This window comes from Terrapene carolina, unplaced genomic scaffold, assembly GCF_002925995.2.
Source record: "Terrapene carolina triunguis isolate 2854851 unplaced genomic scaffold, T_m_triunguis-2.0 Scaffold62, whole genome shotgun sequence".
Taxonomy (NCBI): domain Eukaryota; kingdom Metazoa; phylum Chordata; order Testudines; family Emydidae; genus Terrapene; species Terrapene triunguis.
In genome coordinates this window covers 28,412,343-28,430,362 of record NW_020664413.1, presented here as the reverse complement: position 1 = coordinate 28,430,362, position 18,020 = coordinate 28,412,343, and the positions used below count along the sequence as shown (strand labels likewise).

Below are 18,020 nucleotides of genomic sequence, written 5' to 3'. Positions count from 1 at the left end.
ACTGATTGCCCGCTGGCACTTTCATGGAGAGAGGGCGGGAGTGACGGTTGAATGACGACAGTTACCCAAAACCACCCTCGACACATTTTTTACCCCAGCAGGCATTGGGGGCTCGACCCAGAATTCCAATGGGCAGCGGGGACTGCGGGAACTGTGGGATAGCTGCCCACAGTGCACTGCTTCCAATGTCAACGCTTGCCCTATTAGTGTGGACTCACAAAGTCGAATTACTGTCCTTAGTGTGGATACACACGTTCGACTTTGTAATATCGGTTCCACGAATTCGCTTTAAGTAAAATCGAACTACTCTCTTAGTGTAGACATACCTTAAGGGTATAGATGCAGAAAAATCTGACAGAGGGGAAGGGAAAAAGGCAAGAAACATTATGAAACTGAATTTAATTATTAACATAAAACTACTTACGACACTCCTTTCTATAAAAGCTCCCCACCCCAAACCTATTTTGAGCTTTAAGTGTCAATGCCATTATCTAATGCTAAGTTCCTTAAAGGTGAACTGCAAAGGGTTCATGCCATCATTTTGCTTCTTTAAGGTGTATAAAGAACTGAAAGGTTGTGTGTGTTGCTTGTTCGCCTCCCCCTCCCCCAAGACTCAGGGCTTGTCTAGGTTAGGATGCAAGAAGTATTTTCAAAAATGCATTAGCTAACACGTTTTAAAACTAGTATCGACAGAGTACAAGTTAACTGGTCAACATGAACTGTAGGGCAGAGCCTAGGGCTCACCTCAGTCAGCTAACAAGTGTTAAAATATAACTTGCCCTATCTACACTTGGAGTGAAATCCTGGCCCCACTGAAAACTAAGAGAGCTTTCCGACAACATCAGTAGGGCCAGGATTGCACCTTACATTTTTAAAGCATAAGTTAATGTGTTTGTTAACACTTAAAAAGAAAACATTTTCTTGAAATCCAGACATACCCTCTGACAGTTCAAGTGTGTAATATGAGCTTTCAGAATTCTTAACTGAAGGGATGAGATAAAGAATCTTTAAAAGCCAGCTTTTTTCCTTCCAACTGTTCATAGGCAATGGAATTAAAAATGGAAACAGCTTTAAATGGTCTGAATAGAAAGAGTGTCATTGTCAATCAGGTTTCACTTGCTCAGTACATATGCAAGATCTCTAGGTATACTAGCTCTCCAGTTGTCCAGGGAAATCCTGATAGGCCAGACCTGAATTTTTAACATTTCTGGCCCTTTAACGCAACTTAAAGAAGCAAGAAAGGGTACAAATCAAATTTTGCTCTTTGAATGGGAAGGCATCAGGCCTATCAGTAAAGTATCACTCAGTAACTGATTTTGTGCTGTATCTTGGCAAGAAAAAAATAAGAATTTTCCACCAAAAACTGTATTAACTCTTGCTGTTCTTTACTTTGGCATCACATAGCAATGAATCTAAAGTAGCATTTGTGCAAGAAAACCTTTGCGAGTGTCTTGTAAATGTAGGAATTATTTAAAATTGTTCTGGTTCTCATTTTGCCATAAAATACCAAACTGCTTAGTCATAACTAAGCTTTAAATAGATTACAAATAGGTTTCCAGTTAATTACAGTCTTTAAGAATATTACTTTTAAGTAATATTTATTACTATAAAAATTAGAGATTGCTCTATTTTTTTAAACACCTAGCAGTAGAGTATCTCAAAATATTTTAAAGCAGCAAAATGGTTACTAAGAATGAATTAAAGCTAACCAATTAGTTTTTCAAGCTGAAAGTTGCTGTCGCGCTTTTAATAATTTTTACAGCAGCTCTCGCTACAGATCATCCAAAGAAACTTTCAAAAATCTATTTGTCAACATAAAACTTAAGCCTGCAGGCTACTAGGATTTTTTTTTATTCTTTTAATAATTTTCTTTTAAAGGGAAAAAAAATGCAGATGTCAGTCTTTAGTCCCAACAGGATATTTTGTTTTTTAAATGTTGATTGGACGGGGCCATTAAATTAAATCTTTGTAAAGTTTATTATTAAAAACCAAGTAGACTAAGTGCAGATGTATATGCAAAAGTAGGAAAGTAGTGTACCATCAAGAGAAAACTAAGTATCCATTGTTAAAATCCATATCATGACAACATTTCAAGTAGACAGGTTAATTTTTGTTATTAGGCTTTGGGGACTTAGGCCTTGATACTACAACGAGATCCATGGAAGGCTCTGCTGGGGTGAATCTCATTGCAGGTTCAGGGCCCTAGTTAGTCAAGATAATAACAGTCCTGAATTCAACACCACAAGATAATGCACACTAGCAACTGCCACAACCTTTATTTTAGCAAACAATGAATCGAGGGTAATGCTAACCATTTGTACTGTTTTTAAAAATCCATATGACTTTCAGTCATTCTGGATTTTATATTTCACTATAGTAATTCAAGTATCCTATGTAAAACAGAAGAGTTATATTTTAAACAGACTAGATTGAACCCTTGCTCAACGTCCTAAGTATGGAACGGCTCATAACTGTGCCCCCCCTTCCGCCCCCAGCAGGACTATCTGCTAGTTCTTAAAATCAGATAATGGAAAAACAAAAATTCAATTTCTCTCCTTTCCACAGTTTTGTATTACTCCTGATTATGAAGAGATATATACATACTAGCTGGTCCCACTCAAGAGGGACAAGCTCTAATTATCCTTATGCTAGTTATTTTTCCACAATATGCCTCCTAAATGCTCTCTGTACCCAATGTATTTCAATTGAGTTAGGAGATATATTCCTATTTTTCCTCTCCAAATGTCCCTATTGATAAGTGTTGACTAGTTTAATTCAGAAAAAAAAAGGGGGAAAAACCTTTATAGTCAAATGTGTGATGAACTTTCAGGCTGCTGGATGAAAGAAATAAACTATCTTCAAGTAAAAAAATTAATTACAGATCCACCACAATTGGCAAATAAGTATTCAGGATATTTCTTCTGAGTGTGATATCTCCATCCCTGCAAGGGATGTGTAGTTTCTTCATGACTGCTCTGCATACATCTTGATATCATGAGACTGCCAGGCTACCCATGAGGGTTAAGAAAATCTTTCCATAAAGCACTCTTACCACTAACAGAAAAAGAATTGTCTCAATTTATATAATCACCCAATAAAATCTACAACGAAAGAACATTAAGGGTCTGATGCAAAGCAAGGAAATTCACAGATAAGACTGTCCTTTAACATGTAGGCACGACAGGGTGCACCTAGAAAGTAGTTAAGTGGACAGCCTGCTGTGTCTAGATGTTGAAGTACAATTCGAGCAGTGAATTTCCTGGCTTTTAAGATTTGTGGATGACTCACAACAGTCTTTTTAATGTAATTTTTGCTGGGCATAATTTTTTACAAAAATTTGAATACTGTTTGGTTTACATTAAACTTAATGTACATGTAATTACATATCATGCTGGACAAAGATGCAGCTCAGAATGCCTTGAAGACACATTCAAGTAAAGTTAGGATCTGCTGAGATGTAGAGGTTTCAGCAAAACTCAAGGCACCCTTAAACAACAAAAAAGAAGCTAACATTCTGGAATCTAGGTAATTCCTAGGCAGTTAAAGCCAAGGAAATTACTAATTTCTAGGAGGTTTATTAATTTTACTATGGAACTTCATTACTTAGCTGTGAAGTTTGGCAAGTGAAAGAAACTTTCTGTTAAGGAGTTCTTTACTTGGGAGTTCTGCATCTCCATGATGGCCATTTTCAGTGGCTGAGGAGATGACCAAAGCCACTATAAAGCTGGCAATATGAAGATCTGGTGGAGCATGGGCTTTCTGGTTCATGTGGTGACAGATGTAGAGATACAGGACTCGTATGTGAAACGGAGAGATAATGCTCCCAAAGAAAACACCTTCACGAAGTCTAATTTCAAGTAGTGGACAATTTGGTACATCCTGGCTGCCTTCACTTGGAACCAGAATCCTATTTCTCTTGCTATAAAAAACCTTTTTCCTCTATAAAGTAGATTGGCTTCAGACCTGCCTGTCAGCATTTCTATGGACAGATTCATGCCTAGAGGGAACAAATGCAATCTCTTCTCCAGAAAAGTTTAAGCCAGCACCAGTTTCTGAGGTTCCAAAGGCACTATGGGTCTTTGTACTATGACCTGCATGCTGGACTCATACACCTCATCATTCATTAAATCAAGTGAGGAGGTTTGAGTCCTTTTTCATCAAAATTCTTAACACCCTGCTGCTGAAGATTAATTCAGACAAAATGGGGACGATAAAAGTGAAGTGAGGAATGCCCTTGAAAGCATAGAAGAGGTGGTTCCTGCCCCCGCAGTGGAGGGAGTTTGTCCAAGATTGTCTCAGGCTGTGGGTACTTTTGGAACCCTGACCACCCGTGGATTCCCAGATGATAGTATCTTCATATTAATAAGGCCACTGACAGTTGCATGAGTCTCATACACATACTACTCTAGATGAAATTACTATAAGGTGGGTGCTCAACTGGTTGAAAGACCATAGAGTAGTTACCAATCGTTCGCGGTCACACTGAGGGGGGGGGCATATCCAGAGGGGTCCTGCAAGGGTCAGGTCTGGGTCCAGTTCTATTCAATATTTTCATTAATGCTGTGGTGCCCAAACTTTTCCTGTCATGCCCCCCCCCCCCCCCAGTAATGTAATCTGTCTATTACTCCATTACTGCACAATTTGCTCAGCAGAGGAGCTGGAGGCAGAGCTGCGGGCTGGGGGGACACTCCCTCCCTGCCCCCCACCGCACAACTCGCCCCCCAAAATGTTCCTACCGTTTGGGGACCACTGCATTAATGACTTGGATAAGAGTGGAGAGTAGCTTATAAAATTTGTAGATGACACCAAGCTGAGAGGGGTTGCAAGAACTTTGGAGGGCAGGATTAGAATTCAAAACAATCTTGACAAATTAGAGAATTGTTCTAAATTCAACAAGATGAAATTCACTAAAGAAAAATTCAAAGCACTTCACTTAGGAAGCTAAAAATCAAATGCACAACTACAAAATGGGGAATAGCTGTTTAGATGGCAGTACTGAAGAAAAGACCCTGAGGGGTATAGCAGAACACAAATTGAATACGAGTCAGTGTGATGCAGTAGTGAAAAAGGCTAATATTCTGGGGAATAACAGGAGGGTGGTATGTAAGACACAGGAAGTAGCTGTTCCACTCTACTCCACACTGGTGAGGCCTCAGCTGGAGTACTACACCTCTACCCCGATATAACACGACCCGATATAACATGTATTCGGATATAACACGGTAAAGCAGTGCTCTGGGGGGGACGGGGCTGCGCACTCTGGCGGATCAAAGCAAGTTCGATATAACACGGTTTCACCTATAACACGGTAAGATTTTTTGGCTCCTGAGGACAGCGTTATATCGAGGTAGAGGTGTATGTCCAATTCTGGACACTTTAGGAAAGATGTGGACAAGTTGGAGAGAATCCAGGGGAGAGCAACCAAAATGATAAAAGGTTTAGAAAAGCTGACCTATGAGGAATGGTTAAAAAACCTGGGCATGTTTAGTCTTGAGAAAAAGACTAGGGGGATGTAAAAACAGTCTTCAACTATTTAATATCGTAGTGTAGTCATACCCTATGTTAAGTGTTATTACATTGAGGACAGTGATCAATTGTTCTCAATGTTCACTGAAGGCAGGACAAGAACTAATGGACTTAATCTGCAGGAAAGGAGATTTAGGTTATATATTAGGGAAAAACTTTCCAACTATAAAGATAGTTAAGCACTGACATAGGCTTCTAAAAGAGTTTGTTGAATCCCCATCGCTAGACATTTTTAACAGGTTAAATAAACTCCTATTAGGGATGGTCTAGGTTTATTTGGTCCTGCCTCAGCACAGCGGGGATTTGGGGGGAGCTGGACTTGAGGACTTCACGGTCCCTTCCATCTCTACATTTCTATAATTAACAGTAAATACGTACATTTTTCATTCATTGGTTGGTAAAGCAATAGAGACAACACCTTTTAGACTTGTACCTCTCCAAAATTATCTTTGCCTTTGGAACTTTGACTTGGTTATTGCAATGAATTATGTAAGTGGCTTGAAGACCACCAAGCAGCTACAACACATGCATAATGCAGCTGTCCTCCTGCATGGCAGACTCAGCCAAAAAGCAATACATCACAACACTTCCTCCTGGGAAATGCAACTCATGGTGATGACTGATCCATAAAACTCTACATGGCTTCACTTGGCTACCTTGGAGGCTGCTGTGGTAAGACACAGGAAGAGAGGAAGCTGGATAGGTCAAGCCAGAAGTCTTTTGACTGGATAGAAGAATGTACTTAGGGTTCTTGGCTTAGGAATTCCCTTCTCTTACTAGTCTGACAGGTCTTAAAGGTTGTTTACGTTCATGCAGGTCTTAAAGGTTGTTTACGTCCTTTTCCTGGGCCTTTCCTGAATACGGTTAGCAGGTAACTGTTTGGGTGTAGCGTAGAAGGCGTTTTGTTTTTTAAACTTGGGGCTAGATTGTGCAACCCTGACTCATGTTGATGAGGACTTACTCATTTGAGTAATCCTACTGAAATCAGTGAGATTACTTGCATGAATACAAACTCCACAGCATGAGCCAGGGTTGTACAATCCACGCTTTTGTGTTTGAAAAGCCATACGAGTTGAAAATATTGCACATGTCACTAGGGACTTAGCATTGGACGTACTTTATAAAAATGAAATAAAAACCCCCAAATCATTCTGGTACCATCAATATGAACATCAATATCAACAATCTGAACACAGAAGTTGCTGCTACTGCACATTTGCCCATTTTTAAAAAGCAGAGTAACCCTTCGATTTATATTTTTCAAACAAGTAATCTGTGCACATTAGACCTTTGAACTACAAAACTTCAATTTAAAAAAATATTAGACTTGCAAAAAAGCACTTTAATCTTCTCCTACTCTCTACAACTCAATCACTCATTTTGTTGAAATGATATATTTATATATATTAATATATATATATATATATATATATATATATATATATATATATATATATTAACACTCAAAACTGTATTCTGTGTAGTAGATGACATTTGTGCCAAGTTTCAGCCTTAAGGTATTTTTTCCTATAGATTTATAACCCCTTGAACATAGAGGTTTCCAGTGGAAACCACTCCAGCCCCAGAGCTACTTGTGCTATTTGAATGTATTTACAAGAACAATTTAAATAGCTGAGGGTGATGCAAGCAGGAAGCGATTGATGGACCAAACCCAATTCAAAAATGAGAACCACAAAAGGGAAGTCAAATTATCAAGACAGGTGTGAATTATTTTTTTAAATGTAAATACCATATAGTGAGCCATTTAAAATTATCAATATCATCTGTTTCCTTGACATTAACTATTTTGGTAAACATGTTCACAGATTCTACAATTTTCCTGAGGAAACTCTCTTTAGAGTCTTGGCTTCAGAACATCTCTGAACAATTAGTCCTCAAGTAAACACAGGATTCAGAAGCCTAATAAAATTTGGCATATTATCTGATTATGAAATATTTGTTTGAGACTTACAGGGGGTTAGTTGGAACACAGCACTTCAGATACCACATTTGTATAGACTGTTTTACACTGATCCAGCACAAAAGGAGCTTCTCTAGTATTACACAACTATGCATGGCTGGAGAAGTCACAGAAACTTCCTATAGGGAATCACCAGACCATGAAGATACTATGACATTTTGCTGCATCTACTGGCTGACAGAACAGAACAGAATCTTTCTCCTACATTCAGGAGGGTAAATCAGGAAGGCCAGAACTAAACCAATCAGATGTGTGAGCCAAATAAACTGATTTAGTCATACATCTAAATTTAGCCAATGGAAATTATGCAAGATGCAAGGTAGATTCCCTCAAGAGACACTTTCTATAAAAATATTTATGTATGTAAATACATCAAATTAGTTATATACTTTTGTTTTACTTTAAATATATCAACCATAAAGACGGATTAGAAAGGTAAATATAGAAAAGAAACATACCGTCGTAGTAGACAATAGCTCCTACAAGCCTGTCTTTCTGTAGCATTGGAAAGAGTTCCAAGGCTCTTGACTTGCTGAGCACATAGCTGCTTTTCAGACACTGACTTCCAGCTACAAGGTCATACAGTTTTATTCCCACCCAGTAGTATGGCAACTGCCACCATCTGCAAAAAAAAAAAAAAAAAAAAAAAAAAAGATTTCAACTGAAAAGGGAAAAAACTCTCCAATCATCATTCTATATTGTAATATTAGCATTATTATGGTTATTAGTTTCTATTCTGCACCAAAGTTTGCCATTTACATAGGCCTTGTCTTCAAAACATTTTACAAGTAGACATTGACTAATCCACAATACATCTCAGATATTATCCCCATTTTACATATGAGGAAACAAAGGAAAAGAGGCAAATCGCTTGTCCATGCCCATAGCACTTATCTTTGAGAGCTCAGAGGATGGGTGAGGTCCCAGAAGACTGGAGAAGGGAAAATATATCTTTAAAAACGGGAACAAAGAGGACCAAGGGAATTATAGATCAGTGCTGTGTACAGTTCTGGGCACCATACTTTTGGAGATGTGGACATATTGAAGACAGTCCAGAGGAGAGCAGCATGCCCAACCCCGGAGATGAAAGCACTTTCCTTTGCTCTAAAGGAGATGCCTTTGATCACTGCACAACAACTCAAAGTCACTGATGGGCTGGTGGTGACAGGAGTGAGTGTCACTCTACTGAGGAGGCCTTAGAGATTGGCAGGGGGAGTAAAAGGGAAAATTAGGAAGTAGGAGCCTGGAAATCACTCTCCCTCCACCTCTTCCCACCCCAGCAAGATCTGGGAGGGGACAAGTAAAATAAAAACACTTTTCTCTTTTGCCCTTCCCAGACAAACGGATTCATTTCAAAGTTACTGTGCAAAAGTTTTCCAAGGTAAAACTCCATTGAAAGAGGGTGAATTTGAGGAATACTATTGGACAGCTAACTGAAACGGTGTTAATAGACAGTGCTGTACATGAACTTCACGCTTCTACAGTACAGCAACAAATTCTCACCTCTGAAAAGACAAAGCTTGTGACACGTTAACAGATAAGAAAAAGGCATTCCAAAAACTGGTCCAGTGAAGTAGCTTCATTCTCAAAAGCAAGGGTGTAAGAAATTAAAGCAGAAGGAGTATCAGGGAGCTTACTTGTAAACAGGAAGCATTATAGGTAAAGGACCAGATAAGTGAGGAGCAATTTCGAGCAAGTTGGCACGCTCATGAAGTGCTTCTTTTACCATCCTGTACTAAAAAAAAAAATAAAAAAATAAACAATTCAGGACCTTTAACGCTTCGTTAACAGATCACAAATATTAAATATTAAAACAGTTTTGCCTATCAGTCCATAAAATACACAGAACACGTTCTCTGTGCTAGATTACAATTATTACATTCTTTACTATTCTTTCAATAGCACAATGATATTTCGTTTGAAGAATTACATTGGGAACTTCCCAAATCAGTAACACAAAATCTTTAACTTGTGAGTACAGAGCAAATTCCACTAGGCATTTTAGTGCTATGGCAGGTCAGTCTAATTATCAGCAGCTCTAATTAACGGACCTAAAAACCGAACTCCATTTTACTAGAAGCTAAAGGCAGTCAATAAGGTATGAAATTCTTCCTATCTTTGAAGACATCCAAGAAACCACTTCTGATCTTATCCTTAAAACGAAAGGCCCTATAAGCGTGTGGCAAACAATTCCACTGTACAGTATTCTACCACCTTTAAGATTTTTAGACAGCTTTAACTGCAAGTTTCACAGGAAGAAGGCAAGCTTGGGGTTTTTCCCAAAGGTAGAGGATTGTCCCATCTTCCATCATATTATGCCTGGGAACACCAATACTAGAAAATGTGTCAATGAATAGGTACCACTCATTTACTATATTTTCTTTCCCAAAATTCCTTTAAAACAAACAAAATTCTTATTAGTGTACAAAAGGAAATCTCCCCCACCTCAATATGTACAGTCCACAAGATACTATTTTCAGATTGTCTGTAAATATGATACTCTAGCAAGAAACAGCATTGGAAATGTCCCCAAAATATTCTAGCAGAATTCACTGAGCAAGCTATTCTGTATGCACAGTGCCTCTGGTATTCAACAAAAGAAAGTATTAAAAACCATAAAATGAGAACAGAGATTTAATTGGGAGGAGGAAAAAAAGGGTCTACTGGCAATTTTTGCTTAACAGCCAGCATAAACAATTACCTGCTCGAAATCCAACCTCATGATGGCCTTCTGAAGATATCTCACTCCACCATGGATCAATTTAGTGCTCCTGCTGCTGGTCCCTGATGAGAAATCATCTCTTTCTACAAGAGCTGTTTTTAGTCCTGTGTAACCAGAAAACCAAATTAACTTCTTAAATTACACAATTTGTATGTAATTCATTAAAGACACTTCTCTAGGGTAGAGACAATCACAAGAAAAATTACTCTGAACATGGATAAATTTGTATTCCAAGTGCAGTGCACTGTCTATATTGTAATGAAAAGATTTTAGTCTCTTCCTGGGGGAAAAGTCGAAACAGAACTCTTAAACAAAGGCACATTAAAATCTGGACATATCACAATGAAAAGACATTCCAGCACATAGAGGCTAAGCAGTTGGACTTTTATGCAGGGCAGCAAGGCTCCTATGAATGAATCAGAATCATAGGTCTGGAAGGGACCTCGAGAGATCATCTAGTCCAATCCCCTGCATTCATGGTAGACCTAAGTATGATCTAGACCATCCCTGACAGGTTTTTGTCTAACTTGCTCTTAATCTTCAGTGATGGAGATTTCACAACCTCCCTAGGCAATTTATTCCAGTGCTTAATCACCCTGATGGTCAGGATATTTTTCTTAATGTCCAACTTAAAATCGCCCTTGCTGGAATTTAAGCCCATTGCTTCTTGTCCAATTCTCCATGGTTAAGGAGAACCATTTTTCTCCTTCCTCCTTGTAACAACCTTTTATATACTTGAAAGCTGCTATCATGCCCCTCCTCCCTAGTCTTCTCTTCTCCACACTAAACAAACCCAATTTTTTCCATCTTCCCTCAGAGGTCTTGTTTTCTAGACTTTTGATCATTTTTGTTGCTCATCTCTGGACTTTCTACAATTTGTCCACATCTTTCCTGAAATGTAGCACCCAGAACTGGACACATTATTCCAGCTGAGGCCTAATCAGCATGGAGTAGAGTGGAAGAATTACTCCTCGTGTCTTGCTTAAAAACACTTCTACTAATACATCCCAGAATGATGTTTGCTCTTTTCTGCAACAGTGTTACACAGCTGCCTCATATTTAGTTTGTGATCCACTATGCCTCCAAATCTCTTTCTGCAGTACTCCTTCCTAGGCAGTTATTTCCCATTCTGTATGTGTGCAACTGGCTGTTCCTTCCTAAATGGAGTACTTTGCATTTGTCCTTATTGAATTTCATCCTATTTACTTCAGACCATTTCTCCAGTTTGTCCAGATCATTTTGAATTTTAATCCTATCCTCTAAAGCACTTGCAACCCCTCCCAGCTTGGTATTGTCCGCAGACTTTATATGTGTATTCTCTATGCCATTATCTAAATCACTGATGAAGATACTGAACTGAATCAGACACAGAATTGATCCCTCCACTTGATATACCCTTCTAGCTTGGCGGTGAACCACTGTAACTACTCTCTGGAAATGGTTTTCCATCCAGTTATGTACCACCTTATAGTAGCTCCATGAAGGTTGTACAGACACTCCCCAAGTTACGTAAACCCAATGTACGCAAATCCGAGCTTACAGAAAAAGTTCCGTTAGCTAGAAATAGGAGGGGGGGGTGGTTGTTTTGGGGGGGGGGGGGTTGCGTAATGGTCGGAGATACATTTCCGACTTACGCAAAATTGAGTTACGCAAGGCGTTCCGGAACGGAACGCTTGCATAAGTTGGGGAGCATCTGTATTTTCCTAATTTGTTTTTGAGATCATGTGATACAGTATCAAAAGCCTTACTAAAGTCAATACATGCCATGTCTACTGCTTCCTCCCATTCACAAGGCTTGTTACCCTGTCAAAAAAGCCTATTAAGTTGGTTTGACATGATTTGTTCTTGACAAGTCCATGCTGACTGTTATTTATCACCTTAATATCTTCTAAGTGTTTGCAAACTGATTGCTTAATTATTTGCTCATTAACTTTCCAGGTACTGAAGTTAAGCTGTCTGATCTGTAATTCCCCGGGTTGTCCTTATTTCCCTTTTTATACATGGGCACTATATTTGCCCCTTTTCCAGTCCTCTGGAATGTCTCCCATCTTCCATGACTTTTCAAAGAAAATTGTTAATGGCTCAGATATCTCCTCAGTCAGCTCCTTGAGTATTCTAGGATGTATTTCATCAGGCCCTGGTGACTTGAGGACACCTAACTTGCCTAAGTAATTTTTAGCTTGCTTTTCCCCTATTTTAGCCTCTAATCCTACCTCATTTTCACTGGCATTCACTAGGTTAGACATCCAGATTGCTACTAACCTTTCTGGTAAAAGGTCATTAGAGTCAGTAGTCACTGTACGACCACATAACATTTTATTTTAATAATATAAATAATAATAATAATATAATAATAAATGGAGATATACCTATCTCATAGAACTGGAGGGGACCCTGAAAGGTCATTGAGTCCAGCCCCCTTCACTAGCAGGACCAAGTACTGATTTTTGCCCCAGATCCCTAAGTGGCCCCCTCAAGGATTGAACTCACAACCCTGGGTTTAGCAGGCCAATGCTCAAACCACCGAGCTATCCCTCCCCCTTTTTATTAATAAAAAAGTGGCTTTTTGCAGAATAAACATTACAAATTAATTTGCTCAATATCCTTGCAAGGCCGACTATTGTTATTACTCATTTTACAACTAAGGAAGAGAGGTGCCCAAAACCAAAGAAGGAATCAGTAACAGCCAGGATTGGAGATCACAATTTCCTAGCTCTTAGAGCTTAGACAACATTTTGATGATAGAGATAGATTGCTTTAAGATTCTTGGTACAACCCTTAATAATGTAAGTGTTCTCTAAAATATAATCAGGAGACTTGGGTCCTTCCACTGAAAGTACTGAATATTTGGTGGGGGGGCGCAGGGAAGGGAAAGAGTAGGGAACTCAGATGCAAGTGTTCATACATGGACACACTAATCAACTAAAAGAATAAGTTCTTCTAAAAATGTGATAAAAGAAAGGAGGAGTTTGGGACTCAATATGGAGGGTGCTGAGCTGTCTTTTACAATCCAGGAAAGGATTTAGCCACCAGTTTACATTTTACTTCAGTAGGAGTACTCACAAAGTTCAGCACATGCTTAAATGCTTTTGCTGGATCGGAGTCAGGGGGTGCAGCACCTTGTGGGATCAAGCCCACATTCAATATCTGCTTTTATGCAGTTTGTCTAACTCAAAGTAATTCTAATCTATTCTGGGTTTAAACTTTCTATGAAAAGTCATAGGCATTTTTTATTCAGAGAAAAACAGATTAAGAACAATTGTGATATAAAGTTAAATTATATAAAAATCTATCTTCTCTCCATTTAATATTATGCTTAGTTATGGCAACTGAAGTAGTGTACAACCAAGTGGCTCTTCTATTAATTAAAACACTCCATGTGCATTTGGATTGCTTCAATGTGATTAAATTTTTCACACTGAGTCCACCCTGGATATTGAGGATACAATTCTCTCAAAAGAGAAAAGAAAAGGCAAGTTAATCCGCAAAACTTTGTCTTATAAAGTGAATCTGTGTCATGATAGACTTACAAGAAAATACAGAAGGCTAGAAATACATTTTTGTATATTGTAATGAGATATGTGAGCTCTAAATAAAGGAAATTCACAATGTATTCATTTACATATAATAAATTGAATATATACATACACACAGTCATATGCACATGTATATCTTTTATATACACTTTATATGTATACAAGCTAATGACATATTCAGGGTGTATATATATACGCACACAAATGTGCATAAATTATAGATATAGAGACACCTTTTACACATACACACACGCACGTATATATACACGCATATGTGTATATTACAGAAATACATGGCAGTGTAGTCCAAGATAAAGTTTTACCAGCAGGTGTTTCGGATGACAATGTGTCTCAAGTGTGTGTACCCCCCCCCCTCCACCCACCCACCCACCCATGCACAAAGTGAAAACACCTCTGCAATTGAATCTCCAATACTACACAGTTTATTTAGAAAAAGGAAGAGAAGAATACTGTATCCATTTGAAACTAGATAGGAGGAATGGAATTAGCCAATTTAGAATTAGGCCTGAACACATTTTTTTCCCAAGGGGAAGGAAACCACAGTTAATCAGATCCTTCAAGAACATGCTTTACATTGCTCAATCAAATAACGAATGCCAGGGAAGCTGTGTAGGAAGGGTACTAAAAATCATTACCGTATCCATACGGCTTTTCAAGACAAAGGATATAGCGTGAGGATATCCCATTTAGGAAAATGCTTTTATAATATATGCCATTTGGCAAAACTTTGCTCTTTATTAAATCAGGAAAATTCATCCATGGCAGTAACGGTTTTGTAGTATTCACAGAGGGGTATGACTTGTGTATGGCGTGGACCATATTTACAATAGATAACTTACAAAAGTTACTCTACATAGTTTTAGCACATACAATAATTGAAAAAAAGTTTTGCGCACACCAACATAACAACCTTAACAATCCACGTCAATAAAGATGTTCTCTTTTCAGAAATGTCTTCCAAGCCTCTAATATACCGTATATACTCATTCATAAGCTGATTTTTTTTTTGTAAAAAAGGGAAGCACCAGAGAAGGGGGTCGGCTTATGAACGGGTATAGAGAGGGAGAGGTGGGACACAGCCCCTCCCCCCAACAGAGGGAGCAAAGAGAGGCTACACAGCCAGCAGAGAGAGAAGGGAAGAAGTGGGGCCAGAGTCTCTCCACTTCTGGCCACGCTGCTCTTCCCCCCAGCCTCCAAAGCAGCTGCAGCTCCGGGGCTGGCAGGCTGCAGCCGTGCCGCTCGGCCCCACCCCCCAGAGCAGGCTGCCCAGCCCAGCCCATTGGAACATGCTGCGGCCGCACCACCCGGTCTGGCCCACCGGAGCAGGCTGGAGCCGTGCTGCCCAGCCTGCCGGAGCAGCTCCAGCCAGGTCAGAGACATCCTCCCCTAGCCCTCCCCCAGATAAGGTGGGAAGGGATGGGATGGGGAGAGTGTGGGGGTCCCAGGCTAGGGGTGGGCTCATGTGGGGGTGGTCACAGGGGTTACTCCCCTGACTCCCAGCTTCTCCCCCCAAAAAAATTTCCCCACCAGTTGCTGTCCCGGCCCATCAGGGTAAGCAGCCGGTGCGCCGGGACACTTTGTTTACTTAGGTTTACCTCCGTGCCTGCGGACGCTCAAGGTAAACAAACCGTGCCAGCTTATCCTGATGGCCCGGGAGCCAAAGTTTGCCGATCCCTGAATTATAGGGTCAGCTTATGAACGGGTTATAAAAATTTTCCATTTTTACTTATTCATCTTGGGGGGCTCGGCTTATAAACGAGTATATACGGTAATTAAGATCTTGATTAGTAATTGTAGTGTGAAACAACTAATTAACTTATCTAGAAATGCTTATCCCTCCCCCTCCGCCCCCATACCCACACACACACACACACCTCTTAAATATTGTGACTTGGTTTCATAAAAGTGTAAAAGTTTATAAAAAATAAATCCAATTAAGATAAGCACCTCAAGGCAAGAATGTGGCCTTTTGCTCAAAATCTTTGAGATATATTGCATGTACCTAGAAAGATTGCTTTTGTTGCAACAAGTAGAATAGTGGATTCCCCCAACACTAGAGTTTTTTCTCATTTGAAAGTATGTGGGCAAGGGGGAAAGGAAGAGGAAGCAGGGTCAATGAGGTTCTTACCAAAGTTGAGAAAAGCAACATGACTGCGTGCACACGGAGAGAATAACTAATGTAAATACTAACACTACTCTATTTTTTTTACCCCGCATCACCTTAAAGATAGTGCAGTGCTTTATAATATTGCTTGTAGAACAATATAAAAACCCTTTATCATTTATTGGTCCCCCAAAACTTTTATGTCCTTAAAAATCCAATTATTACTGGTAACTTTAAAAGATCAGAGTAATTTGTTTTTGTCAAATGTGACTGAAGATTAATGGATACAATCAGGAATAATTTGGTGAAAACATATCAAACACAAGGAAAGCAAAATTTGTTGTTAAGTGAAGCATCAGACATAATAAAAGAGCAAATTCCATGAATGAACAGCAACAATACACAATTCATTAACCAAATGCCTATGATTATTTCACACTTCAGAAAACTACTGATATGATCAGAATATGTAGTAACAGGATAAATATAGATTACCTTCAACCATTCTTTGTGCACTTTCAATTACAAATGCAATTTTTCCAGAGGCCCACCAACATAATAAGAGCAAGACTGAAAACCTTAGTCACATAGCTGGTAAACCTATTTAGCTTTCTTTAATAATCCATTAAAAATCATAACACACTAATTACAAATTGGAATGTATTCCCCAATATATCAATATGCTTATGTTACTTGCTTTTAATTTATGTAGAAAACTTAAAAGTTTATATAAAATGAGCATACATTTCAGCTAAATGTTTTCAAACAGACCTGGGGGGAAATCCTGGCCCCAGTGAAGTCAATGGGAGTTGACTTCACTGGAGCCGGATTTCATTCCTGGCATCAGCGGAACTGCACCCTCAGACATCGGGTATTCCTTACACCAGGCCTGAAGGTAGGTGCTAGATGCCATGCAGAATTCTGCAGCTACCAATCACGTTGCATGCAAATCTAAGAAAAACATTATGGCTGAGATTTGAAGCACACACGTCAGGGAGTTCAAAGTTAAAGATGCAGTATAGTGTTACTGTATAGTGTTACCAAAGTACATGGCACTGTAACATATGAGAAATGGAGATTATTTACCTGTAACTGGAGGTCCTTCGAGATGTGTGGTCCCTATCTCCATTCCACACGTGCTTACGCATGCACACACTGGGCCTGAAACTGAAGATGTCTAGCAAGTAGTGTCATTGATCCACACCCGCGCAGTTGCTTTCTTTGTGCTCCAGAGCTGAAGGCTTAAGGGGCCAGTACAGTATGACACCTCTCCAGTTCCTCTTCTTACCAGGAATCAGATAAGATCTAAAGCAAAAGGGAAGGAGGGTGGGTAGTGGAATGCAGATAGGGACCCCACATCTCAAAGAACCTCCAGCTACAGGAAGTAACCTCCATTTTTAATCTGAGCACGGGTCCCTATGTTATATTCCAGACGTGGGTGATTGATAAGCAGTACTGAAATGGGGAGATGGGACTGGAATGCAATTAATACAGATGCTTTTAATACTGCAGGCCTAACAGCTTCATCTGAAGAGGAGCTTGAACTAAATGTGTAATGCTTCATGAATGAATGGATGGAACTCCAGGTAGTGGCCCAATACATGTCCAGTATAGGTACCTCTTGAAGAGATGCTGTTGAGGTCGCTTGTGCCTTAGTGGAATGGGCTCTCATCCCCCACCCTGGGGAAGAAATACGTGCCAACTGGTAACACAGAATGATGCAGCCAGAGATCCACTTTGAGTGTCTCTGAGCAGATAATGCTTTTCCTCACAATGGTTTCACTAAAGCTACAACTATTCAGTGATTTTCTAATTGGTTGTGTCCTTTGCAGGTAAAACGCCAGCGCTCACCTGACATCCAAAGAGCGAAGTTTCCTCTCCTCATTGGAAGCATGAGTTTTTGGGAAGAATACCGGTAAGTGGATATGCTGATTGATGTGAAACCCAGAAACCTTCCCCTTATGAAAAATAGCGTAGGGCAGATCAGCCACGAATGCTCACTCTTCTAGCCAATGTGATGGCAATTAAAAAGGTGACTTTCACAGAACATGTAGACAGCGTTTCAAAGTATGGTCTGATAAGTACTGATAGTATGAGTCTGAGGTCTCATTGTGGTGTAGGCTTCACCAC

General features: G+C 39.5%; 1 protein-coding gene across 4 annotated transcripts in view; it reads right to left on the bottom strand.

The window, feature by feature from the left end:
• Positions 1–18,020, bottom strand: part of GPD2 (glycerol-3-phosphate dehydrogenase 2) — a 123,511-nt gene that overhangs the window by 53,688 nt on the left and 51,803 nt on the right. For all 4 annotated transcript variants that reach the window (XM_024217997.2, XM_024217998.2, XM_024217993.2 and 1 more), the window contains 3 exons: positions 10,209–10,333; positions 9,145–9,242; positions 7,966–8,129 (listed from right to left, as the gene is read on the bottom strand). In XM_024217997.2, coding sequence (XP_024073765.2) covers positions 7,966–8,129; positions 9,145–9,242; positions 10,209–10,333 — 387 coding nt within the window. The remainder of the gene's footprint in view (positions 1–7,965; positions 8,130–9,144; positions 9,243–10,208; positions 10,334–18,020) is intronic.